Source organism: Podarcis muralis, chromosome 16 (genome assembly GCF_964188315.1).
Source record: "Podarcis muralis chromosome 16, rPodMur119.hap1.1, whole genome shotgun sequence".
In the NCBI taxonomy this organism is placed as follows: Eukaryota; Metazoa; Chordata; class Lepidosauria; order Squamata; family Lacertidae; genus Podarcis; species Podarcis muralis.
Genome location: NC_135670.1, coordinates 2252897 through 2280534, shown reverse-complemented (window position 1 = coordinate 2280534; position 27638 = coordinate 2252897). Strand labels below are relative to the sequence as shown.

Here is a 27638-nt window from a genome sequence, read left to right as displayed (position 1 = left end):
TGGCAGACTGAGAGCAAGCAAGGGAAATTTTCCTTCTGAGAAAAACACACACACACACCAATCAAAGCTTTTTATTCTTTTATTTTGGCAAACACTGTTTTCCAGAACACTCAGCAAAGTGCCAGAATAGTTAACAGATAGTCAAGTAGTTATGGATGAATTTACCCCCCTTTTATCTTTAATTGAGCTTGACAGCTTCCCAACAAAGTAGAATAGTTTTTGCCAACCTCAGCTATGAACCAAATTCATTCCCTGACAAGCCCAAGTGACATCAGCAGCAGAACAAAGAAATCTAATCTCTCCCCTGTAATCCAGGTTTGAGCTCTCAAACCTTCTGCCTGGCTGCTCTGCCACTAGTGGTTAGGAGTGAGGTTTCTGCCCCCAGTCCAACAACGTATAGAATTCCATTCGAAAGGTACTAGGGAAATGAATTTCCCCACGATCTCCAATACCCTCATTATGGCAAGTTGGGTTCCCTGGGAAAATTACACGACCCAAGGCTCCCACAAGGCTGGTGGTGGGAGAAGTGGAGTATATAGACAACACTCCCTATCACAAATGCTGCGGTCACACACCAGAGAGCTGTGTCCCAGCTTGAAGCCTTGGGATGGTGCGCCACAACACAAAAATACAGGCAGATGGGGTCTCTAGTCCAACCCTCCTTACACAAAGGAGGAAGCAACCTTCCATGTTTTGTAGCCATTTAAATGCTCCCAAACATCACTCACTAAAAACCTCTGAATGTTTCTTTCTCTGCTCCAACCTACAGTTGCATCAAACTAACTTTTCAGTGCAGACCCACTGAGGGTGACCCTAAGCTAGCCACGTCTATTGACGACAATGGGTCTACTCTGAGTAGCACTAGCATTGGCTACACCGCCGTTTTCCTACGTGGTTGGCTGTGGGCAGGAGGGGAGAGACTTCCAAGGACAGAGAAGGGCCCCAAGAGGATCTCTCCCCATGTGGGAGGCAAATTCCTTTCAAAGAACGTCTTGCGAGTCAGGGGCAGCCAACATGAGGCCCTCCAGATGGCGGTGGACTCCAACTCCCATCATGCACAGGGGGAGTGAAGTGCAATGACACCTGAAAGGCGCCCCCCCCCCCGTCTGACTGCAAACTGACCCTTATTGCATACTTAAATGGTAAAAAAAACCACTCATGCATTTCCACCACTGCTAGAATGCTATGGAAGAACCAGGCCCCACCAAACACCCTGGCGGGAGCTTAAATATGTTTAATCTGCACAAGCTCTTAAGGTTTATTGGGAGGGAGGAATTGGATAGGAAGCACAAGTCCCCTTTATATCAGGAGTGGGGAACCTTTGGTCCCACAGATGTTGCTGAACCATAGCTTCCATCAGCCCCAGCAAATATAGCCAATAGCTGGGGATGGTGGGAGTTCAGCAATAACTGGGGGGCCACAGGCTCCCCACACCTGCCTTATGAGAAGGCCAATAGAAGAGCTCCCTTGGCTGCACCCCTCAAAAACTTAAGAGGAAGAAGCTTCGATATGAAATATCAGCTTACATGGAAGCTTTATAGGCACTTTTTGTTTGTATCAACAGGCTCAAAGGGAAGCTCTGAACATGTGTTCACCAGCTGAAGACCGGCCGAGGGTTTGTATGCGTGACGCTCAGCCCACACACATAAAAAGTGCACAGTGTACAGTTGCTGTGATTTCTGGAAGCCATCAGCTCAGTTTGAGTATTCGTGGAACTAAAAGGGTAGGACAGAGAATATGCCTCTTTGGGAAAACACGGCACTACACGAAAATACACATGGCATGCACGACCCAGCAATTTCCAGTAAAATGCTATTATGAAAGATGGGTGTGTTGACACTACAGATTTTTATGATTTGTATTGGGCCTTGATTTGTATGAAGAGCGTTTGCTTTCCACCTATTATCTAACTCTCTCTCTCTCTCTCTCTCTCTCTCTGTGTGTGTGTGTGTGTGAGAGAGAGAGAGAGAGAGAGAATAGCTGGCAATGATCCTCTTCTTGTAGGGCGCCAACACCTCTGATGTAAAGGTAAGCATGGATTGCACTCAACTAAGTTTTACTCAGAGCAGGCCCACTGAAATTAATAGACCTGCGACGGCCACATCCATTGAGTTCAATGGGCCTACCTTGGGTAGGGCGAATGGTGGGATACCACCCTACATGTCTGGACTCCAGAGAACACCTCTGCTTACTCCGGTTCAAAAATGGGACATATCTGGCCAGGTTTTCCCACCAATAGTTAGACCGCCTGATAAGTGACCAGAACAGCACATGGGTACGATTGGAGCTGATCAATGGGTGTTTGAATAAAGGCAAGGTCTGCTATAGAAGGCATAGTGAGAGGTTGCCCTGAGCTTGCTGGATAAGCCGTTTTACAGAAAATACTTTCCATGGTGCTATGAGTTAAGTTAGGCACACGCATCCCCCCCTGCAAATATATTACTCTGCTTATTATATAATATATATGTATATATTAACTTGCCCTATATACAAAAAAAAACCCCTATGTGCCCTAGAAGTGGCAAGAGTCTGCTTAAGTAGCAACGATAACACTGTTTGGCGTAAATCGTTTTCTCCGGAAGAAACAGCCGCCTTGAATGTAGAAAAGATCCAGATTTCCCAGGAACCAGTTTCTAGGATTTCCCCAAAAGGAAGGTTCTCAGGCAGGGTGGAAGGAGAAAGAACTTGCTCACGTGAAGACCACCTGGTGGAAACCCTCACACATATGGTTCTCAATTGTAAACTATATGCTGATCTCCGCCAGCAATTTCTAGATCAACTCTGTATCCCCAAATGGAAACCAGAGTCGGAGGTAATACATTTTCTATTACTGGGGAATGATCAGGAGCTCACCAAGTTAGCGGCTAAATATCTCTATTTGGTTTTTGGTCGTTGAAATGCCCTGCAGACGTCTGATCTCCCTGGAGACCAAGAGATGTGGCGATAGACTGCTCTGCCTCCTTTCTTTCAGCAAATGTTTTGTGCCACTGGGGAAGTGGTAATTCCATACTGATTTGTTTGGATGTTGTATGTGATGCCAATAAAAGGTTTGAGGGTGGTGATTTCCCCAAAAGGTAGAGAGGCAAGGTTCCTTCATGAAAGAGGTGCTGTGTTTTCTGGACAAGCTGAGGAGGTTTGTTGGCAATCGGAGGCGAGAGAGGAAGTGGGAACCCATTGTTGATAGCAGGTGAGCTTAGCTGGGCAAAGGCCAGAAAACACTGCTTCAAAGTTCAATACTGCATCGCGGAGAACGGAGAAAGAGCTGCCACGGTTCAGCTCTGAGAGTTCTGTGTAGCAGGAACAGCCCTAGGGCTACATTGAGGAGATACTGGCCAAGAAGACCTGACACACTTTGCAGTCAAACATGGGAAGAGGGAATGCACGCTTGCCAAAGTGCGCAGAGTTGGTTCAGGAGCCAAAATGCTTTTGCAGAGGTCAGTCTCCCCAGGCTCAAGTGCTTAAGGCTAGGCATTGGACTGGACCTGTTCAAGATGATCAGCTTTCGGGGGGAAAGACTGGACTTCCTCTGGCGGGCTATTTGGAAGAGGCTTGCTGCTGGATGGAGTCCTTTAACTGGAACTGGATGAAGAGAGCTAAAACAGAAACAGGAGGGGGGAAATAAAATAAAATGCTGTGCGAGTACCAACATTAAAAGATTGGCAACATATATATATATTTTTAAATGATTGGATTAGCAAAAATGACGGCAACAATTAGAATGCAATCTACTCAAAATCTCAAACAGGAATATAAATGTGTAGAAGAATACATGACCGAAAGATGCTCCAACAAGAATTTCTTGATCTGTATAGACTGATTTCACCAAGTTAAATTAAGCTAAGCTGATATATTAAGATGGAATGTTTGATTATTAAGATACGAAAATACAACCTCAATAATAAAGTTACAAAATAATAACAAGGAAGTCATGCACGGGTGGAATAAAGACACAGGGCAAGGAATAAGAAATGGATAAATGTTGGTACATAATGAAATGTGAAGAAGTGAATTTACGAATATACCGTATGTGTATTATTATGTAAAGATTTCATATATGTATTGCAACATTAATAATAAATAAATAAATAAATAAATAAAATAAAATAAAATGCTGTGTGAAAGCTTTGATGTGGCGCCAACGACAGCAGCAAACGATAGGAAGAACCAAGCCATTACCTGTGGCCTCTGTGTGAACCGTCTCCCCATCGACACTCTGCACATGCCCCGTCACAAACACTTTCCGGCCCTCTATCCGGTCCAGCTTGCTCTCCACCAAGACTACGGAGCCCAGCGGGATAGGACTAACGGGGGGAGATGTTATTTTAACCCCAAAATGGTTAACAACAATAAAAAAGCAATAAAAGCATATATAAAACCATTATATATCTATTAAAATTCAAATCCACAGCCAAATCAGACTGGGATTTTAAAAAACCCCTCAACTTTTAATCAAACAATCATTTATTGTTACAAAACGAGAAACTCCAATAAAACCTATTAAGGAAGATCCAGAAATAAATAACCATTTACAATAAATCCAATTAATGAGTCCTCTGCACAGTCTACAGTATTGTCTTTTATGCGACTAGCACAAACACTTTTACCAGCTTTTGCAAATAAGTCTGTTTTATATGTGACAAGCGCAGTCAGATAATAGTCAACGTACAGTATTTTCCATCCAGGGTTCTGTCCCTGTAGCGGTGCCAACATCTGTTCAAAAAAATCTCTTTCTGGGGTTTTGATGGAGCTGGCAAGGGAGTATGTAACGGGGAAGGACTTTTACTTCACCTGCCCCACAAAAACAGAACCCCCCAGATCTCAATACCAGGCTGCATTTGAGATACTACTTCCCCTAGATAGACTTTTAGGGCTGGAATTACCAGCCTGCCACCTTTAGAATAGAGAAAACTTCAGAGTAGCATAGGCTGACTTCTGTACTGCTGCTAGTTTGCGGCTTAGGTCCCTCGTCTTTACAGGACCGCCTCTCCTGGTCTGCCCCGCAGAGGACCTTGAGGTCCATGAATAATCTGATTTCCTTAGGTCCTGGGCCCTAAGGAAGTCAGACTATCCTCCCCCAGGGCCAGGGCCTTTTCAGTGATGGCTCCGACCTGGTGGAATGCTCTGTCCCACGAGACAAGGGCCCTGCAGGATTTAACCTCCTTCCGCAGGGCCTGTAAGACAGAGCTGTTCTGCCTGGCTTTCAATTTGAACTTAGCCTTTTATTCCCCTTCCTTCCCTCCCTCTCCCTTTTTTATGAAGATTACCCGCTTTGGGATCCCACAGCTAATTCTCCCCTGGTCCCCTCGCTGGCCCAAATAGGACTAATTTAGCCAGCTAGCCCTGGGGATCATCTAATGTTTATTGGATGGATTTCCCCCCTAAATTGATTTTTTAATTCTGAATGTATTGTTATTCATGTTTTATACTGTATTTTACGCTGGGTCTTTTGTTACATCAAATAAGTGTTTTAAATTTGTTGATAGCCGCCCTGAGCTCGGTTTTCTGAACCGAGAAGGGTGGGGTATAAATAAAAATAATTTATATATATATATATAGAGAGAGAGAGAGTGTATTTTTGTAGCTGAGTCAACTTGAAACCAGACAGACCCTTGGAGAAATTTAAATAAAAACCTAGGAGAGTATATGTTGTATTCAAAAGTCCAGAATTCTTATTACTGAATCGACTCGTTTTGCCAAATGTGTCAAAAGATTTGCAGAGTGCTTAAAATCAAACCCAAGGGACGCGGGTGGCGCTGTGGGTAAAACCTCAGCGCCTAGGACTTGCCGATCGTCAGGTCGGCGGTTCGAATCCCCGCAGCAGGGTGCGCTCCCGTTGTTCGGTCCCAGCGCCTGCCAACCTAGCAGTTCGAAAGCACCCTTAAGTGCAAGTAAATAAATAGAGACCGCTTACTAGCGGGAAGGTAAACGACATTTCCGTGTGCGGCTCTGGCTCGCCAGATGCAGCTTGTCACGCTGGCCACGTGACCCGGAAGTGTCTCCGGACAGCGCTGGCCCCTGGCCTCTTAAGTGAGATGGGCGCACAACCCCAGAGTCGGACACGACTGGCCCGTACGGGCAGGGGTACCTTTACCTTTTAAAATCAAACCCATGACCTATGCCGATCATGTGCCAGTTTCCTAAGTTCTTAGTTCTCCAAAGGCAGGTTTGCTCACCTCTTGTAGTTTATGGTAAGGTTTGCGGTCAACACCCTGCCAGCGACGAAGATGGCACATGTGCCAAGGACGCTATCCAGGATGGTGGCGATGCAGCCGCCGTGTACAAACCTGTAAAAACCAAAAGCTAATTTAAAAATAAATACCACACAAATTTTGTGGAAACAAAGAAGATGATGTGCAAAGATGACTCCCACGCATGGCTCTGGGGGCAGGAGAGCGTGGATTCAGGGAGACATGAGGTCCCAGAGCAGGAGTGGATGCCAGGTACTCCTGGACTGCCTGTTAAAAAGGCGCTACATTTGCCCACTGTTACGGGAGAAGGGATATTGCCATTATCGTGGGAATAATTATTACTGAATTTATAAGCCACCCTTAAGCAAGAGGTCCCAGAACGTGGTTACAACAATGCAAGATTCAAGATTCAAACCATTTAAAACAGATCACAGCCACAGGAATAGGGTGGTGAGCAATATAAATAAAAGTTTTAATATATAATTTCTAATTGTGATGTCCAGTAGTGATGTATGGAAGTGAGAGCTGGACCATCAAGAAGGCTGATCGCCGAAGAATGGATGCTTTTGAATTCTGGTGCTGGAGGAGACTCTGGAGAGTCCCATGGACTGCAAGAAGATCAAGCCTATCCATTCTGAAGGAAATCAGCCCTGAGTGCTCACTGGAAGGACAGATCCTGAAGCTGAGGCTCCAAGACTTTGGCCACCTCATGAGAAGGGAAGACTCCCTGGAAAAGACCCTGATGTTGGGGAAGATGGAGGGCACAAGGAGAAGGGGACGACAGAGGATGAGATGGTGGGACAGTGTTCTCGAAGCTACCAGCATGAGTTTGACCAAACTGCGGGAGGCAGTGGAAGACAGGAGTGCCTGGCGTGCTCTGGTCCAGGGGGTCACGAAGAGTTGGACACGACTAACAACAACAACAATTGTGATGTATTTGTATACAGCAAAGAGAAGTTTAGAGTAATTAGGTATATTTGATTTAGCTAACAGGTTTATGTAAGGAAATGAATATGGATGCTGAATTTGATGTTTGTAATTTTTTTTGGTTTTGGAAATAAAAAAAGGAATAGGGTGGTGGTCCCTGAAAACACACCTCTCATGTGTCAAAGGCCAGGTTTGAGAGGTGGGTCTTCAGAATTTGCCAAAAGCAGTGTAATGAGGGTTCCAGCTGCACCTCTGCGGGGAGGAAGTTTCACAACTTAGGAAGACCCTAACCCAGGCCGCCACGCCCCTGAACATCTGCAGGCTCAAATTACCGTATTTTTCGCTCTATAGGACGTACTTTTCCCCCTCCAAAAATTAAGGGGAAGTGTGTGTGTGTCCTATGGAGCGAATGCAGGCTCCTTGGCTTCAGCGAAAGCAAGGCGAAGCCTCCAAAGCGCAGAGGGAGCGCTCCCTCCGCGCTCCAGAGGCTATGCGTTGCTTTCGCCGAAGCCTGGAGAGCGAGAGGGGTCGGTGCGCACCGACCCCTCTCGCTCTCCAGGCTTCAGGGATAGCCGCCTGAAGCCTTTGGAGTGCAGCGGGACCTCGCGCTGCGCTCCAAAGGCTTTGGGTTCCTTCGCTGAAGCCGGGAGAGCAAGACTCTCCTGGCTTCAGCAGAGAGGGCGAGCTGCGCAGCACCCCTTCAGCCAAGCAGGAGGAGAAATGGAAGGGCCCCGTTTTTCATGCTGCTTCGCTGAAGGGGCCCTGGGCAGAGAGGGGGAGATTTTTTCTTTTCTTGTTCTCCCCCTCTAAAACAAGGTGCGTCCTATAGAGCGAAAAATACGGTAATTCCACCGGATCCTGCTTTTACCCACGTCCCTTAGAAAAGTGAGGCATGTACACGTGCAATTTCTCTATTGGGAGCGCCAGGGAAGGGCACAGAAAAATGGCCAGCTGGATGGTGCCCACCAAACTCACTCAAACACCTCCAAGGGCCCATGGTTTAGAAAACGGTTCACGGTTCTGCTTCAGTCCTTACCCTGGAGGCCCTTCGAGGTAGGGACCAAGCTGGAACATGGACACCATCCTTTTCTCCGATGGGTTGAGAAACATCGCGTATTCAAAGCCCAAGCCTTCCTCATCGAGGTTCCTGAGGAAGAGACGGCTGGCTCTGTCCTTTAGCTCGTTCCCTTGCCTCATCCTTACTGTGGGAGCAGCATCAAGTCGTGAATGAGCACGGTCTTATTATGGACTCACCTGCATGCAGTAACAGCACCGCTGAACCAGAGGGCTCCATGGATAATCTACCAGTCACTTCTGGAGGAGCGAGAGGGTTTGCATGGCAGGCAGGGACAGAACACCTAGGCAGGGCCGGATTTAGGTTTGATGGGACCCTAAGCTATTGAAGGTAAAGGGACCCCCGACCATTAGGTCCAGTCGTGGCCGACTCTGGGGTTGCGGCGCTCATCTCGCTTTATTGGCCAAGGGAGCTCACACCGTCGTGGGGATTTGAACCACCGACCTTCTGATCGGCAAGTCCCAGGCTCAGTGGTTTAACCCACAGCGCCACCTGTGTCCCCAGTGCCACTTGCCTGGTGTCTAATGAAGGTGCCACCCGGACACTTCAGGTTACATACGCTTCAGGTTACAGACTCCGCTAACCCAGAAATAGTAACTCAGGTTAAGAAGAGAAATCGTGCTCCGGCGGTGCGGCAGCAGCAGGAGGCCCCATTAGCTAAAGTGGTGCTTCTGGTTAAGAATGGACCTCCGGAACGAATGAAGTACTTAACCCGAGGTACCACTGTACTTAAATGGCGTCTTGGAGATGGAAGGTCTTCAGTGGGCGCCTGTATAATAGTATTTAAGAGGAGGGTGATTCCCAGGGAAAGGAGATACAACACTAGAAGCCCAAATCTGACATGGGGCAGAACATTGAGAACAATTGGAGTTGGAATCAAACAACATGCAGAGGACTACCAGTTTGCCATCCCTGATATTCCGGATGAAACAGAGGCTGGTGGCAAAGGTTTTAGCAAGGAGAGAGAGAAAGGAATGAAAAAGAGGTCCTCGCCTGGAACGTGATCTGCAACATTCCTATAAGAAGGCAGCTTTTTCCATGTTCCGTCTTTCGCCATCGCCATGAACCTGTTGAACTGATGCACCATCTCTGGACTCCAGCTGGCGTTGGGGATGGCATAGTCCTTCGCATGCTCAGACTCGTGGAATAGTGCCTGAAAAGAAAGGGAATGTACGTAAGCCAGGGAAGTGAAGGTGAGCAGAAAAGAGGGGATAAGGATCCAGGTTATAGCACAGCAAACGCATCACCTGTGATTTACTGCATTTTCCACCAGTGACTCACACAGCTTTCTTCCCATCCTGCTCTGCTCTCCCACCCTTCAAAGCTCCTAGGTTTAGGCCCAGCTCCAGTTTTTGCCCCTGACACTATCACCAGCTGCTCAATGCATTTAATTTAGGGGTAGGGAACCACTTTCAGCTTGAGGGATGCATTCAAACTCTTTGAATCTTCCAGGGTCCAGGTTCGGGGGTGGGGGGGCGGAGGCCAAAAGTGGGGGGCATCTAAGCATGAGAAAGCAACAACAACAACAACAACACCAAAAGATTTATCAAAGTTTCCCCCATGATTTCCTGTTCAAGTCCTCCTTTGAATACACACACACACAGAGACATATATATATATATCATGGAAAGTAGGGGGGCAGACGGAAATGATTGAGAGCTGATTTAATTTCATTTTTAATTTGTATACCACCTTTCTATATTACTATTCACAAGGTGGTTTACAGCAACAAACTATACAACGAAGAACACACACCTTATAACAATAAGTCACAATAAAACATAACTTTAAATTGGAGTAACTTAAATCCAATAAAGTAACATTACATAATTAGAATATAATAGTACACAGTAAAATCATGATGTTACATCAGGGGTCAGCAAACTTTTTCAGCAGGGGGCCGGTCCACCGTCCCTCAGACCTTGTGGGGGGCCGGACTATATTTTGGGGGGGGCTGGGGGAAATGAACAAATTCCTATGCCCCACAAAAAACCCAGAGATGCATTTTAAATAAAAGGGACACATTCTGCTCATGGAGATAGACCTGGGTGTGTGGGCGTGTGAATCACTACCAAAGGCTGGAGGCTGTTTTCTGCTTTCTGACGTAATGGGCAGACAGCTAAGAAGACACTCTGCCCCAGCTGGCTCCGAGCCAGTTTCAGTGGTAATTATTTATTTTATAAAAATTATACTCCACTTGATTGTAAAAAAATACCTCAAAGATAAAGCAAGAAAATCAATTAAAAAAATACCAGCCATACTGAAAAAAACCCACGCAAAAATTAAAATACTAAAACAGATTTAAATTGTCTCAATGTTATAAGCATTTGGATAGACTTGTCTAAACTAGGGTTTCTCAAACTTGGGTCTCCAGCTGTTGCTGGACTACAGCTCCCATCATCCCTAGCTAGCAGGACCAGCGGCCAGGGATGATGGGAATAGTAGCCCCAAAACAGCTGGAGACCCAAGTTTGGGAAACCCTGGTCTAAACAATAATGTTTTTAGCTGTGGGTTAAACCACAGAGCCTAGGACTTGCCCATCAGAAGGTCTGTGGTTCAAATCCCCGCGACGGGGTGAGCTCCCGTTGCTCGGTCCCTGCTCCTGCCAACCTAGCAGTTCGAAAGCACGTCAAAGTGCAAGTAGATAAATAGGTACCACTCTGGCGTGAAGGTAAACAGCGTTTCCATGCGCTGCTCTGGTTCGCCGGAAGCAGCTTAGTCATGCTGGCCAATAAAGCGAGATGAGCGCCGCAACCCCAAAGTCAGTTACAACTGGACCTAATGGTCAGGGGTCCCTTTACCTTTACCTTTAAATTACTCTTATAGTCACATCAATGCTCAATAATGCGACATGGGCTTTGCACTAGATACAGCACCCATCTTGCACGAGAGCGCAATCTCTTTACTTACAACAGGGGTGGGGAATCTTTGGCTCTACAGATGTTGCTGCATTCCTGTCAGCCCCATCTAACACTGCCAAAAGTCAGGGAACATGAAAGCTATGAAAGAACTGGCAAAACTTCAGCTCCCCTAATTAACTTCTGTTTTCTGTGAATCTGGTCTCACTGGTGCTCAAAACTGATACCGTGTCTGAATACACATAATACAAAGAATGCAGGAAACTGCAGTTTGTTGATGGGGCAGGAAATGGTAATTCTGTGATGGGCAAATTACAGTCCCCAATATTATGTCAAGGGAAGATGCGAGCTTTAAGAGTAGGTTGTGTACATAGCCCTGAGCTGTTGAAATCTGCACTGAGCGCGTCTGAGCACCTATCCTGCTACCAGCACAGTGCTATTAGCACAGTCAGGCTGTGTGACAAGAGCATAAAGGGTGGTATGTTTGTGACAGATAAAAAGTGCTTCTCCTCATTGGAGGGTATCATTGAAGGGTAGGGGGCTAGTATCAATAAAATCATAAAAATCAGATTTAAAAGAAAATCAATATAAACACAGCAAATCAGACAACTGGGCAGCAGACTCTGTGCCCAAAAGCACAGGCAAAAGGTCAAGCTTTAAGCCGTCATCGAAATAATCCCAAATTTGACCTCATTTGGTGGATCTCGTTTAGATGATGGCTTGAAATGTCAGTGTCCCAGAGCCACAAATAACATCCACCTCATGTACGCTGTGACTGCAGAGGGTTGGACTGGATCACCCTTGGGATCCCTTCTGAATCTACAGCTCTATGATCCTATACTCACTGCGGCTTTCCACAACGGCGTCTGGGAAGAAGGCAAGACTCCTCGAGACGCTGCTTCTGCTCCTGGGGGACCACATCTGGGGCCCCCCCAGCGAGCCAGCCCCTTAGCCAGCCGGGCAAAGCTCCTCAGCATGACCGACTCGTACGCGTCTCAGGGATAAGCTCCGCTCGCTCTTCTTGCTGATCAAGATGCGGCTGGAAGGGACGACACCTGCAAAGCGAGATTGGCCCAGTCACAGTTTGGCAAGAGAAATGCAAACCTCGCAGGTTCTCCTGGCATCCGGCCTTTGGAGGGATGCTGGCTTCTGAGTAGGGAGGGAGAGCAGAGGACTTGGCAGCCTCACCCTCTTAATAATAATAATAATTATAATAATATTTTTTTATTTATACCCCACCCTTCCCGGTTTAAAAACTGGGCTCAGGGTGGCTAACAGCAAATATAAAGCAATGATTGAAATGGGACTTAAGAACAGCATAAAATACAACATAAAATGCAGCATCAATATCAATGAAATTCAAAATTTCAGGGGTCGTTTTGGGAAAAACAAAAGAAAACAAAACCCGGTCAGTAGACATCAAATGATCACCAGGGCTAACTGGCCAAGTTGGTCCTACTAGGGCCAGCAAGGAGACCAGGGAAGAATTTAAATGTGGGGTCCCAGAAACGGTTACCGTATTTTTCGCACTATAGGACGCACTTTTTCCCCTCCAAAAATGAAGGGGAAATGTGTGTGCGTCCTATGGTGCGAATGCAGGCTTTTGCTGAAGCCTGGAGAGCGAGAGGGGTCCGTGCGCACCGACCCCTCTCGCTCTCCAGGCTTCAGGAAGCTATCCCAAGTCTTGCAAGCCCGGCGGGATGTCCCGCGGGCTCGCAAGGCTTGCGGGCAGCAGCCTGCACCCAAAAGCTGGGGACAGCGGGGAGGCGCAGAGCCGCCACCCCGCTATTCCCCGACCTGATCTGGAGGCTGGCGGGGGGAGAAGCAAGCCTGCTTCTCCCCCCCCCAGCCCCACAAGCTCGGGGGATAGGGGGATGGCGAAGCGCCGCCATCCCGCTATTCCCCGACCTGATCTGGAGGCTGGGGGTGGGAGGAGCAAGCCTGCTTCTCCCCCCCACCATCCCCACAACCTCCAGATCAGGTCGGGGAATAGCGGGATGGCGGCGCTCCGCCATCCCGCTATTCCCCGACCTGATCTGGAGGCTGGGGGTGGGAGGAGCAAGCCTGCTTCTCCCCCCCCCCCAGCCCCACAACTTCCAGATCAGGTCGGGGAATAGCGGGATGGCGGCGCTCCGCCATCCCGCTATTCCCCGACCTGATCTGGAGGCTGGGGGTGGGAGGAGCAAGCCTGCTTCTCCCCCCCCCCCAGCCCCACAACTTCCAGATCAGGTCGGGGAATAGCGGGATGGCGGCGCTCCGCCATCCCGCTATTCCCCGACCTGATCTGGAGGCTGGGGGTGGGAGGAGCAAGCCTGCTTCTCCCCCCCCCCCCCAGCCCCACAACCTCCAGATCAGGTCGGGGAATAGCGGGATGGCGGCGCTCCGCCATCCCGCTATTCCCCGACCTGATCTGGAGGCTGGGGGTGGGAGGAGCAAGCCTGCTTCCCCCCCCCCCAGCCCCACAACTTCCAGATCAGGTCGGGGAATAGCGGGATGGCGGCGCTCCGCCATCCCGCTATTCCCCGACCTGATCTGGAGGCTGGGGGTGGGAGAAGCAAGCCTGCTTCTCCCCCCCCCCAGCCCCACAACCTCCAGATCAGGTCGGGGAATAGCGGGATGGCGGCGCTCCGCCATCCCGCTATTCCCCGACCTGATCTGGAGGCTGGGGGTGAGAGAAGCAAGCCTCAGGAGAGCCCCACCGCCAGCCCCACAAGCTCGGGGGACAGCGGGAGAGGCGCAGCGCGCCCTTCCCGCTGTCCCCCGACTTGGCTAGAAGGCTGGCGGGGGGAGAAGCCTGCTCCTCCCCGTTGCCAGCCCCGCAAACTCGGGGGACAGCGGGAGAGGCGCAGCGCGCCTTTCCCGCTGTCCCCCGACTTGTCTAGAAGGCTGGCGGGGGGAGAAGCCTGCTCCTCCCCGTCGCCAGCCCCGCAAACTCGGGAGACAGCGGCAGGGGCGCAGCGCGCCCTTCCCGCTGTCCCCCGACTTGGTTAGAAGGCTGGCCCAGCCCCGCAAACTCGGGGGACAGCGGGAGAGGCGCAGCGCGCCATCCCGCTGTCTCCCGACATGGTTTGGAGGCTGGCGGAAGGCTTCCTCCTCCCCCAGCCCCGCAAGCTCCCAGAGCGATGCCAAAGCTGCGCGCAGCTTCGGCATGGCTCTGGGTCCCGTTCTGGGGGAGGGGGGAGCTCGGGCTTCCCCGCCCCAGCCCCGCGCCTGGCAGGGGGGGGGGGAATAAATTTTTTTGCCTTTATTTCCCCCCCCCCCCAAATCTAGGTGCGTCCTATGGACCGGTGCGTCCAATAGTCCGAAAAATACGGTACTTCGTAGAAGAGGAAAGGGAAAAGGGAGTAGAGGATCAGGCTAAATCAAATTGAAATTAAGATTTTGTCCTGTCCTGGCCGTCACCGTCTGCAGTGGGAGCAGAGTCCAGCTTTAACTACGCACCGTGCGGAGAAGGCCTCCCTTCTGCCCATCCCGAAACTTATTCAGCTTCGTTGGGTGGCAAAGCATTGCGAGCAAGGAGCAAAAACTTGCTCATAATTACATTCCCCACTAACACAGGTCCCCACCCGGCAATTTTTACTAACTGCCAGGAAATAAATGAGAAGCTTGCCCCATCCTGAGTCGGACCGTTTATGCATCTGGGTCAGCGCTGCCTACACTATCTGGCAGCTGCTCCTCCAGGGTTTGAGAGCGGCAGGGCCTCTCCCAGCCCTCCCTGGAGGATCTGCCAGGGACTAAGCCAGGGGCCTTTCTGGCTGCTCTGCCACCACGGAGCCCCTCCTGGAGGACTTCGGAGAGGAAAGAAGAAAATAAAATAAAACATAAAACATTTAAGTTCATAAAACCAAAGAAAATAAAACATATAAGTTCATAAAACCAAAGAAAATAAAATAAAACATATAAATTCATAAAACCAAAGAAAATAAAACATATAAATTCATAAAACCAAAGAAAATAAAACAAAAATTAAAACATATAAGTTCATAAAACCAAAGAAAATAAAACATATAAATTCATAAAACCAAAGAAAATAAAATAAAAAATAAAACATATAAATTCATAAAAGCAAAGAAAATAAAACATATAAATTCATAAAACCAAATAAAATAAAATAAAATAAAAAATAAAACATATAAGTTCAAAAAACCAAAGAAAATAAAACATATAAATTCATAAAAGCAAAGAAAATAAAACATATAAATTCATAAAACCAAATGAAATAAAATAAAACAAAAAATAAAACATATAAGTTCAAAAAACCAAAGAAAATAAAACATATAAATTCATAAAACCAAAGAAAATAAAACATATAAATTCATAAAACCAAAGAAAATAAAACATATAAATTCATAAAACCAAATAAAATAAAATAAAAAATAAAACATATAAATTCATAAAACCAAAGAAAATAAAAATTAAAACATATAAATTTATAAAACCAAAGAAAATAAAATAAAAAATAAAACATATAAATTTATAAAACCAAAGAAAATAAAACATATAAATTCATAAAACCAAATAAAATAAAAAATAAAACATATAAATTCATAAAACCAAATAAAATAAAAAATAAAACATATAAATTCATAAAACCAAATAAAATAAAATAAAAATAAAAAATAAAACATATAATCTGGTAAACTTTAAGTCATGAATATTCATTTCCGCCTTGACTCCAGGAAACTCCACGGTCACCCCTCCCCCTCCTCTGACCTTTGACCCATTTCTCCCCCCCCCCCAAATAATTAAATCCCAGGTGCAGAAAACTTTACCTCTCCCCTCCTTCTCCGCTCTCTCCTTCTTCTGCCTCAGTCAAGATCAGGAGCCGGCATTTGACTTCCGTTAACGTCACTTCCGCCCGTCCCTCCCGAGGGTGGGGGGAAGAGTGAGCCAGGCCGTGCTTCTGCGCATGCGCCCATGTGCTCCTCTCGCTCTTTCTCCGGGCGAGAGGAATCCAAGCGGCGCGCGGCGTCATTCTTTTCGGCACTGCGCGTGCGCGAGAGCCTCGCGCTCTTCCCGCCCGTCGGCCCGTCGCTATGACAACGCGGAGAGAGGCGCCCGGGGTGGGAGGAGATAGAACTGTAGGTTGGATGTCTATTGGTGGCTGACGCGGCACACAATCCTTCATTGGCTCTGGCTTCTGTCAATCAACTTGTAAACGCCAATAAGGAGCCTCCTATCTTCCCCTCCGAGGCTTCGAAATGAGCCGTTGTTCCGCTTTGCCCGCCCTTCCATCTGATACCTGGGTGCTGATTGGAGCGACGGATCATATGTCTTTTATGCTAATTTCTGAGAGATTCTTAGTTTTCATTGGGCGGAGCAGGGAGACCCGGATGATCAAAGGTTCTGGAAACCAAGCCTGATGAGGAACGGTTGAAGCAGCTGGGGGTGTTTAACCTGGAGAAGAGACTGAGAGGAGATAGGAGAGGCACTTTCAGATAGAATAATAATAATAATAAGTAATAATAATTAATAAATAAATAAATAAATAAATAAATAAATAAATAATAATAATAATAATAATAATAATAATAATAATAATAAATAAATAAGAATTCTATTATTTATATGCCTGTTGTCTTTGCCAACAAAGGTCCGTTATAGTTAAAGCTCTGGTTTTCCCAGTAGTGATGTATGGAAGTGAGAGCTGGACCATCAAGAAGGCTGATCGCCAAAGAATGGATGCTTTTGAATTCTGGTGCTGGAGGAGACTCTTGAGAGTCCCATGGACTGCAAGAAGATCAAACCTCTCCATTCTGAAGGAAATCAGCCCTGAGTGCTCACTGGAAGGACAGATCCTGAAGCTGAGGCTCCAAGACTTTGGCCACCTCATGAGAAGAGAAGACTCCCTGGAAAAGACCCTGATGTTGGGAAAGATGGAGGGCACAAGGAGAAGGGGACAACGGAGGACGAGATGGTTGGACAGTGTTCTCGAAGCTACCGGCATGAGTTTGACCAAACTGTGGGAGGCAGTGGAAGACAGGAGTGCCTGGCGTGCTCTGGTCCAGGGGGTCACGAAGAGCTGGACACGACTAAACGACTAAACAACAACAACAATTATTTATAATTTATACCCTACCCACCCTGGGTGGTAATAATAGAAGATGGAGAAAGCTTGTTTTCTCCTGCTCTCAAGGGTAGGACTCGAACCCATGGCTTCAAATTGCACTGGAGATTCTGACTAAACATACAGAAAAAACTTTCTGACAGCCAGAGCTGTTTGACAGTGGAACAGTCTCCCTCTCCTTCCTTGGAGGTTTTTAAGAAGCAGAATTTTTTTTTTTATTATTATTATTATTTGAATATATCTTTATTTATTTAAAATAAATACATTTATGAAAAAACAGATGTACAAACAAGTAAACAAACATACCATCAAACAAACAAATAACAGAAAAATCAAACAAACCATCACACTATAAGATACAACAAGATTAACATAACTATCATCATATGGTTTTTAGTGGCCGTCTGCCATGAATGCTTTAGCTGAGACTCCTGCGTTGCAGGGGGTTGGACTAGATGGGCTTTGGGGTCCCCTCCCACTCTACAATTCCAGGACATCTACAAATCGGGTTCTGCCCTAGAAGAAGTTCTCTTCTCGCTGTGTTTTGTTGCTTTGTCGGCATGCAAACTTCCTTGTGTGCAGCAATATAGAAAGGCAGTATACAAATTCAAAAGTGAGAGGAAATGGAAATTAAAATTGGCACCTCTTCTTTTAAAGCCGTCCAAGTCAACCAATCGCTGTTAAAGAAGGATAGAACTTTCTTTATGTATGCTACAACAGCAGCAAGAATACTTATTGCAAAGTATTGGAAGACACAAGATCTACCCACTCTGGAAGAATGGCAGATGAAGGTGATGGACTACATGGAATTGCCGGAAATGACTGGTAGGGTCCGAGACCAGGGAGAAGAGTTGGCGGAAGAAGACTGGAAGAAATTTAAAGACTATTTACAGAGATACTGTAAGATTAATGAATGTTAGAATGATGTTGGATTGAAATTAAGTGGCTTCTAGCTGTAATGGTATAAAAGAATATGAAAAAATGGTTTTTTATAAGTAAAAATTTAATGATATAATAATTTAAGATTAAAGATCTGGGTAAAATAAAGGGGAAAGAAACTGCTGAGCTAATAAATTGAACAGGAATACAAAAAAGGGCGGTATGAGGAGGTCCGGGAAACAAGTAAATGAAAAATAATGTGATGAAAAGATTGATTGTTTTTAACTATTTTTATTTTGTATTTTTTCTTTTTCTATTTTGTAATGTAAAAACCCTAATAAAATTTTTATAAAAATAAATAAATAAAGCCGTCCAAGTTGGGTTGCCATCCCTGTCTCTTGTGGGAGAGAGTTCCACAGCTGAACTACATGCTGCGTGAACAAGTCCCTTCTTTTGCCTGCCCTGAATCTTCTGCTTTTTCGGACGCAAGGGGGAGCAATTGGGCTAAACTGGCCTGTTCTGCTAACTCCAGGCAGCCTAACAATGGTGCTCTTGCCAGCTCTGATCCCGACGTTTTATTTGCAGGGCTTTCAGGGCGGATGGCAAGAAAACGCTGTCTCTGCTAAGCAACAGGAACGTGATCAAATACTGTACTGGCGGGTGGGGGAAAAGAACAAAAAAACCTACTAGAACACTGTGTAACAGTAAATATATTTTTATATTCTTAATGCTTCATTTGGCAACTTATACTGCCTGCAGACCTGGCATTAAATCCACACTGCGTCCCTCGGAAACCCTGTCTGGGCCATGGTGCTTCAGGGATTGCAGGGGGAGTTATGCAGTGTTAGAAACTGAGATATGAAATCTAGGAGCTATATGGCACCTTAAACCGAGGTTATGGGTGCAACAACAGAATGTGTAGGCACGCTTTTTTAATAACGAGAATACAAAGCTGAAAATGAATGAACTGCAGCTAAAATATTACAGTGGTACCTCGCAAGACGAATGCCTCGCAAGACAAAAAACTCGCAAGACGAAAGGGTTTTTGGTTTTTTGAGTTGCTTCGCAAGACGATTTTCCCTCTGGGCTTGCTTCGCAAGACGGAAACGTCTTGCAAGTTTGTTTCCTTTTTCTTAACACCGTTAATACAGTTGCGACTTGACTTTGAGGAGCAACTCATAGCACGTGGTGTGGTAGCCTTTTTTGAGGTTTTTGAAGACTTTGGTATTTTTGAAGCTTTTCCAAAACTTTCCTGAAACCGTGCTTCGCAAGACGAAAAAAATCGCAAGACGAAAAAACTCGCGGAACGAATTAATTTCGTCTTGTGAGGCACCACTGTACGTTCATTTTTCACATGGTATAGTCCAGGGGTCAGCAAACTTTTTCAGCAGGGGGCCGATCCACTGTCCCTCAGACCTTGTGGGGGGGCTGGACTATATTTTGGGGGGGAAATGAACGAATTCCTGCGCTCCACAAATAACCCAGAGTTGCATTTAAATAAAAGCCACACATTGCACTCATGTAAAAACACCAGGGAGGCCCCACAAATAACCCAGAGGTGCGTTTTAAGTAAAAGGACACAGTCAACTCATGTAAAAACACACTGATTCCCGGACCATCTGCAGGCTGGATTTAGAAGGCAATTGGGCCGGATCCGGCCCCCAGGCCTTAGTTTGCCTACCCATGATCTAGTCCTTCCCCTGCCCACCCCCCTAATATTGTCAAGAGGGTCTCTTCTCCAGTCTTCAGAGAGTGGCTGGAAGTGGAGAGGCAGAAAAGGTCCTCCTTTCTTTCCACTCTGACATTTTAAATTGAAATCTTAGGTGCAGTTCTGCACCCAGAGCTCAGAAACTGCGCTAATGAAATTCCCTGTTGTCAAACGTGCCTAGAACAACGGGAGTTTCGAATACGGGAGACATGATGGAATACAGTCGTACATTGGAAGTCAAACGGAATCCGTTCCGGAAATGTTCGACTTCCAAAATGTTCGGAAACCAAAGCGCGGCTTCCGATTGGCTGTAGGAAGATCCTGCAGCCAATCGGAAGCTGCGCCGGACATTCAGCTTCCGAAAATCGTTCGAAAACCGGAACACTCACTTCCGGGTTTCGATTGTTCAGGAGCCGATTTGTTCGGGAGCCAAGGCGTTTGAGATCCAAGGTGCGACTGCACATCTCTGCATACATTAAAGAAAATGAAGTACCCCTGCAGGTAGAAAATTAGCAGGTCAGGGCTTCAAATCCTGACATGCCAATAAGCTACTTTTATGAGTGTGTGTGTGTGTGTGTGTGTGTGTGTGTGTGTGCATTGCCACCACTACCACCTGACGTGGTGCAGCCACAACATTAGACCTCTGGCCTCAGACAGGATCAAGATGAGATCATCGCAGGGCTGGTTGATTCACACTTTTAATAATGATGCCTAAGGCTGGCATCCTGTTTTTTGCTGAATTGTTATATTACTTTTTGCTGTAATTCCAGCACCGCAAAAAATAAGCCAGGGTCAAGTTTGGAAGGGTAAAGCTGTGATCATTTGTTCGCTTGCTCAACTGATGGAAGATTGCGGTGGTGATGGTAGGTCTTCAGTCCCACGAACCAAAGGATATGGAGCCTCTTGAGTGAGGGCCATAGCCTGATTTAACACACCATAACTTTAAAGCACGGGATTTCCCACAAGTAATCCTGGGAACTGTAGTTCGTTTAGGGGACTGGGAAGTATAGAATAGAATAGAATAGAATAGAATTTATTCTTTATACCCCACCCATCTGGCTGGGTTTCCCCAGCCACTCTGGGCGGCTTCCAACAGAGTATTAAAATACAGTGGTCTGTTAAACATTAAAAGCTTCCCTAAAGAGGGCTGCCTTCAGATGTCTTCTAAAAGTCTGGTTGTTGTTTTTCTCTTTGACATCTGCTGGGAGGGCGTTCAACAGGGCGGGTGCCACCACCGAGAAGGCCCTCTGCCTGGTTCCCTGTATCTTCGCTTCTCACAGAGAGGGAACCGCCAGAAGGCGCTCGGAGCTGGACCTCAGTGTCCAGGCAGAACGATGGGGGTGGAGACGCTCCTTCAGGTATACAGGACTGAGGCTGTTTAGGGCTTTAAAGGTCAGCACCAACACTTTGAATTGTGCTCAGAAACGTACTGGGCCCAATGTCGGTCTTTCAAGACTGGTGTTATGTGTTATCGGCAGCCGCTCGCAGTCACCAGTCCAGCTGCCGCATTCTGGATTAATTGCAGTTTCCGGGTCACCTTCAAAGGTAGCCCCACATGGAGGGCATTGCAGCAATCTAAGTGGAAGATAACCAGAGCATGCACCACTCTGGCGAGACAGTCTGCGGGCAGGGAGGGTCTTAGCCTGCGTACCAGGTGGAGCTGGTAGACAGCTGCCCTGGACACAGAATTGACCTGTGCCTCCATGGACAGCTGTGAGTCCAAAATGACTCCCAGGTGTGCATTTTAGGTAAGGCCCCTGTTCGGTAGTCAGGCTGGCGCACTGCTCACTAACAGACCGAATCTCTCCAGTGGGTGCTCCTGATTGAGTTACGCTGTAAGGCGAGGCTGGTGCCCAATGCACCAGAGGCCTCCCCTTCCCTGCTAGAAAATGCCCACCATCCACCCAGATCCTCTTGCGGAAAATAATGTATCCTGGGTGGAGAAGAGAACTGGGGGAGTTGAGCGCATGTGGAATGTTCATGTTAAAACATTTCTGGCCTGACTTCCACCTTAGACTGGAATTCAGCTCGCATGCCTGGGAGCGTCCACTTCAGTCTGGCCTCTGTCCACGAGGTGTGCTGATAATGCTAAAGGCTGCATCTGCTCCATGTCTCATTCCAAGGATTGCTCCGTAGGCTTCACCCTCCCGCTTCACCACTGCGCATTGTCAGAGACTTTTTGCCACCTTCCCACAAGCCTTTTTTCAGACTGTTCTGGGCAAATTTATTGGGGACCGCTTGCCGGCAGCGGGCAAGGCACAAGGGACAAGTGGGTGGGGCACTGGGTGTAAATTTCACCCTTGATTTTGGTTTGATTACCTCTGATTTAATATTTGCACTCCACTTTTACAGCAATGGCGTTTGTGAGCTTCAAGTGGCTCACAGTGATAACAGCATCGCTGCTATATAATAAAATTGTAGGACTGTCATCAGGCCACCAAAAGGCAGCTACGACAACTCCAGCGTAACAGCAGGAGCTTGTGCCTGAGCTTGCTTTTCCCTTCTCCCTCCTGTTCCTCTTTCCTTGTGTGCCATGCCATCTCAGAATGAAAGCTCGAGGGCAGGGGCTGTTTTTGAATAAATGGTGGGGTAAAAAGGTACAGTGGTGCCCCGCAAGACAAATGCCTTGCAAGACGAAAAACTTGCTAGACGAAAGGGTTTTCCGTTTTTTGAGTCGTTCCACAAGACAAATTTCCCTATGGGCTTGCTTCGCAAGACGAAATGTCTTGCGAGTTCTTGCGAGTTTGTTTCCTTTTTCTTAAAGCCGCTAAGCCGTTAATAGCCGCTAAGCCGCTAATAGCCGCTAATAGCCGTGCTTCGCAAGACGAAAAAACCGCAAGACGAAGAGACTCTCGGAATGGATTAATTTCGTCTTGCGAGGCACCACTGTAAAGGTAAAGGGACCCCTGACCATTAGGTCCAGTCGTGGCCGACTCTGGGGTTGCGGCGCTCATCTCGCTTTATTGGCCAAGGGATCAGGTGTACAGCTTCCTGGTCATGTGGCTAGCATGACTAAGCCGCTTCTGGCGAACCAGAGCAGCGCACGGAAACGCTGTTTACCTTCCCGCTGGAGCGGTACCTGTTATCTACTTGCACTTTGATGTGCTTTCGAACTGCTAGGTTGGCAGGAGCAGGGACTGAGCAACAGGAGCTCACTTCATCGCAGGGATTCGAACCGCTGACCTTCTGATCGGCAAGCCCAAGAGTGGTTTAACCCACAGCGCCACCCGTGTCCCTAATGGTGGGGTACTAATGCCATAAACAAATGGTTATGAGGGACGGAGCTGAGCGATGGCCACCCCAGAAACCAAGCAGTTTCTGGGACTGTAGAGGGTGCGAAAGACATGTCCCTTTCCTCCCTCAGTCCTCCCACTCGCCCTTTGTGGAATTCCTGGTCGCCTATGGTGATCGGATGAGTCATTAATGGCAACCCTGCTCTAGCTAGTGCGCCCTGAAACTCTCCCAGGTCTTGCTGTTCATCATTTGATGCAAAGTCTGAGTCATCAATGTCCTCTCCTCCATTCCCTCAGCTCTCTCTTCTCCACTACAAGGCTGGTTGTACAGAGACTGTTTCATTCCCCTTACGAGCCTCTGTGGTTTGCTGTTCGGCAAGAATGAGTCAGGGGCTTATGCACAGGAAGGGCGTCTCTTTCCCCTCAATTTTTTCTCTCCAAACAAGTAACTTGATTACGGATCCTGTTCTGAGAGCATGTGGCTCCTCCCCTTGGCTGACTGCCGGAATTGGAAAAAGTGCAAAGCCCCCGCAATGAGTTTTTTTATATATTTTATGAAAATTCTAGCTGAGTCCTTGCTACTGCTTTTGGTTCACCTGTTCTCTGGGTGAGTTCACACATCCGACACTGAAAACACATGGAATCCCACATCCCTGCCCCCATGCGATCCTGGGAATTGTAGCTTTCTCTCATTTATAGATAAGGAGGTACATGGCCAAGAACTGGTGCGCACCTTGCAGCCCTAAGTCTTATTTTCCAAGCTGTGATTGTGTTGCTTGCTTAAAGAACCATGTGTTGAGTTGGAAGGCAAGGGTCGTCTCCATAATAAAAATAAGAATAAAAATGATTTACAAAAAAGAAAAGTTATCTATTGCCTCATCTCTGGAGAGGCCCATATACCCAGAATTCCGCAGGCGAGGCAAACCCACTTCCTGTGCAACCGTCCAAAGTGAGCTAAGCAGTTGTGAGCAAGCAAGAGCAAAAACAAGAAACCCCACACGACAACTGCTGTTGCTGGTGGTGCTGTGGCAGGAATTCATCCCCATCACCCTGGCAACGTCAAATATTTTTGGCAAAACACACACCCGGGACAGGAACCGTGGTGGGTGACTCACAGCCGCCGTAGTGTGGAGTTTGTGGTTAGAGTCTGATAGTGAGCAGCGGGCAGGGAGCTGTTTCTCATTCAGCAGAGAAGCTCGCTTGTGCCAGGCCTACGAAGGGCAGACTGACTTTTCGTCTTCCGCGGAGAAGATCCCAGTTAACACAGGAAATCTGAAGGCGACGGGCTGAACTTGCGGCTGCTCAGATTGTTAAACCCCTCTGGGACATTGTTCAGAGACCCCTCCGTTCCCTTTGCAGAGCTACAATTTCTAGAGGGGTCTGAGAATCAATCCCAGGGTACTCTGGGAATTGTAGCTCTGCGAGGGCTGCAATTCAGAGCCGCCTAACAACAACTCTGAAACTACAGTTCCTGCCCCCCCCCCCATCCTGCATTGCTGGGGTTGGATTAAAGGTAAAGGGTAAAGGACCCCTGACCATTAGGTCCAGTCGTGGCCAACTCTGGGGTTGCGGCGCTCATCTCGCTTTACTGGCCGAGGGAGCCGGTGTACAGCTTCCAGGTCATGTGGCCAGCATGACTAAGCCGCTTCTGGCGAACCAGAGCAGCGCACGGAAACGTCATTTACCTTCCCGCCAGAGTGGTACCTATTTATCTACTTGCACTTTGACGTGCTTTCAAACTGCTAGGTGGGCAGGAGCAGGGACTGAGCAATGGGAGCTCACCCCGTCGCAGGGATTCAAACCGCCAACCTTCTGATCGGCAAGTCCTAGGCTCTGTGGTTTAACCCACAGCGCCACCCATGTCCCTTCTAACAAAGTGACCCTCCAGTACATCCTGCAGCAGAGCAGAGTAACAATACTGGAACATCTGCTGGCCTTGCAAAACTGCATCCACACGCAATAACAATTCCTCCTTTCTCTTTGCCCAGCTGTGAATTCTTAGCATCCCATCTGTGCCGGTGGAATTCATTCCAGGGGGCTATTTCTGGACTGCTCCACCTCAACAAACCGTGCACTGTCCTGCCTCAGTCATGCCTCCGGTATTTCTGTATCCCAGCCCAACCCCCGGGGTGTGTGTGTGTTTATGCTGCTAGCCTCTCAAGCTGGCCGGTGACAACATCTTGAGGCGTGAATCGGGGTGTGTCATAGCTGTCAAGCGTCCCTTATTTGGCGGGACAGTCCCTTATCCCAGCGTCATGTCCCGCTGCTGTCCCTTATTGATGATGTCCCTTAAATAAGCTACTGAAGGTAATGGGGCCCTTTCTATTTCCAGCTGTCCTTTGTCAACAACAAATTGTTGCTGTTGTTTTTTGTGTTCAATATATGCTATATGGTAATTTATGGACCTAATAGGTATCTAGAGCCATTTGCATGCAACAAAATAGGTATTTTATCAAAGTAATTGTTGATCCCTTATTTTGGCTGCTGATCCATTATTTTCGAGGCTGCTGGTCCCTTATTTTCAAATCTGTAAGTTGACAGCTATGGTGTGTGTGTGTGTGTGTGGACACACCAAGCAATCTTGAAGGTGTCCGAGTACAAATGCCACAAAACGTCCGTTCTGCACTGGGAAGAAAAAAACAGATCCTTTGGTGAAGGCACCTACCCTTTGGAACTCCCTGCCCATTGAAATTAGCCAGTGGCTGTTCTCTTCTCGGTGTCTGCCGATGAAGCAAGTCTACCTGTAAAAATCGGACGTGCCTTTCAATGTATGTATTTTTATAATGCGTATTTCAGAGTGCTTTACCGATCACTACGTCTTCCCAAGGAACTCCGGGAGTTGTAGCTCTGTGAGGGGACTAGTGGGGTCTCCTAACACCCATAACAAACTACAGCTCCCAGAATTCTTTGCAGGAAGCCATGGCTGTTCAAAGCATGGTACTGCTTTAAATATATAGGGAGGATAGGGACTTAAAATGCATAAATGGAGATGGATGCATTGATAGTCATTGTATCAGTAAAGCTGACAGGTGTTTTCTTTCTCCTTCCCTTATTTTTAAATCGCTCTTAAAACATAAAGCGATCCCTGATAAAGATGAGCTTGGGAGTGGAAGTGTTTTCGTTTTTCATATTTTGCCTCGGTTCCAGGAGTTTCCTTGATAAAATTCCTCTGAGCTGATTGTTTTGCGCTCGCTCGTGACACACATTCCTATGCCGAATGAACGAGGGGGGTCTGGAAACGGTCTGTTTCCTGGAGATGAAAAGCTCTTCGGGATTGTGCAGCGTTCGGGGCCGTAATTACGCCAAGCCGCCTTGGCGACACATTAATCCGCTGAGGATTCCACCTTTGCCAGCTCTGGTAATGCCATCGCAGACTAAAAGCGAGAGAGGGGGTGATGCCCGTCGATAGTTGAGACAAAACGAAATTGACGGGTTGTAATGTGGATGGGGATTGAGAGGCCAACCCAACCAACACCACCGTGGAAAACAGGCCTTGGCCCCCATCTTCCCAAATAGTACTGCCAGACTGAGGCGCCACACAACTCGGTTAAACTATGGAACTCACTGCCACTGGAGTGGGGAGGTATACCATTTTTAAACAGCCACGGCTTCCCCCAGAAGATTTATGGGAACTGTAGTTTGCTAAGGATTATGAGTTGGTAGGAGACCCCTATTCCCCTCACGGAACTACAATTCCCAGAGTCCCCTGGGAAGAGAAATTGTTAATGCACGCTGGGAATTGTAGCTCTGGGACTCCCACACTGAGAGGAGGATAGGGACTGGAAACTTTCAGCACCCTTAACAAATAAAAGCTCCCATCATGCTTTGGGGGAAGCCATAATTGCTCAGAGTGGGACTGCTCATTTAGGATGGTGTGTAGGATGCAGCTACACTATACTTTTAAAGCACATCAACTACCCACAAGCATTCTGGGAGCTGTCATTTGCCCCTCACCGAGCTACAACTCCCACCACCTTCAACAAAAGACAGCTCTCAGGATCCGTTGGGGAAAGCTGTGAGCTTTAAACACACGACTGAGAACGTCCCAAGTCCCCTCATCATTTTGGGTGGGAGAAATCCACATCAGCTTTGTGGAGTAGTTCAACCCTAGGCTGGTGCATATTCAGGCCAGTTCACAGGGCACATAATACAGGAAGTGGTCCGTGTTGACAGATGTTAGAAAAACTATACCTGGTGAGGGACCGTGCCCAACTTGGGTGCTTTGAAACATTTCTTTTCCTTTCCATCAGCAGCTTCCTACCATATATTTAAAGGTAAAGGTAAAGGGACCCCTGACCATTAGGTCCAGTCGTGGCCGACTCTGGGGTTGCGGCGCTCATCTCGCTTTATTGACCGAGGGAGCCGGCGTACAGCTTCCGGGTCATGTGGCCAGCATGACAAAGCCGCTTCTGGCGAACCAGAGCAGCGCACAGAAACGCCGTTTACCTTCCCGCCGGAGCGGTACCTATTTATCTACTTGCACTTTTTGGTGTGCTTTCGAACTGCTAGGTTGGCAGGAGCTGGTACCGAGCAACGGGAGCTCACACCGTCGCGGGGATTCGAACTGCCGACCTTCTGATTGGCAAGTCCTCGGCTCTGTGGTTTAGACCACAGCGCCACCTGCGTCCCTAATGACCATACTAGCACTGCTCAATCTCTGGGGCATTTACGAAAAAGCTGCAGCTCAGAGGTGGAGCCTCCGC

The 27638-nt window shown here is 47.5% G+C and overlaps 1 protein-coding gene across 3 annotated transcripts; it reads right to left on the bottom strand.

Moving 5' to 3' along the window:
- Positions 1-61: 61 nt before the first annotated feature.
- LOC114586840 (acyl-coenzyme A thioesterase THEM4) lies at positions 62-16356 on the bottom strand. 3 transcript variants are annotated; one of them, XM_028710668.2, is made up of 7 exons: positions 15821-16356; positions 11894-12103; positions 9184-9343; positions 8152-8317; positions 6174-6284; positions 4177-4301; positions 62-3593 (listed from the first exon to the last, which is right to left on the bottom strand). In XM_028710668.2, the coding sequence occupies exons 2-7, from the start codon at positions 12023-12025 to the stop codon at positions 3535-3537; spliced, it is 753 nt and encodes a 250-aa protein (XP_028566501.2). In that variant the 5' UTR covers positions 12026-12103; positions 15821-16356; the 3' UTR covers positions 62-3534. The 3 variants fall into 3 exon arrangements, with proteins under 3 accessions (XP_028566501.2, XP_077776188.1, XP_077776189.1); XM_077920062.1 differs by lacking the exon at positions 15821-16356 and adding an exon at positions 14706-14859; XM_077920063.1 differs by lacking the exon at positions 15821-16356 and adding an exon at positions 14676-14856.
- Between the last annotated feature and the right edge of the window lie 11282 nt (positions 16357-27638).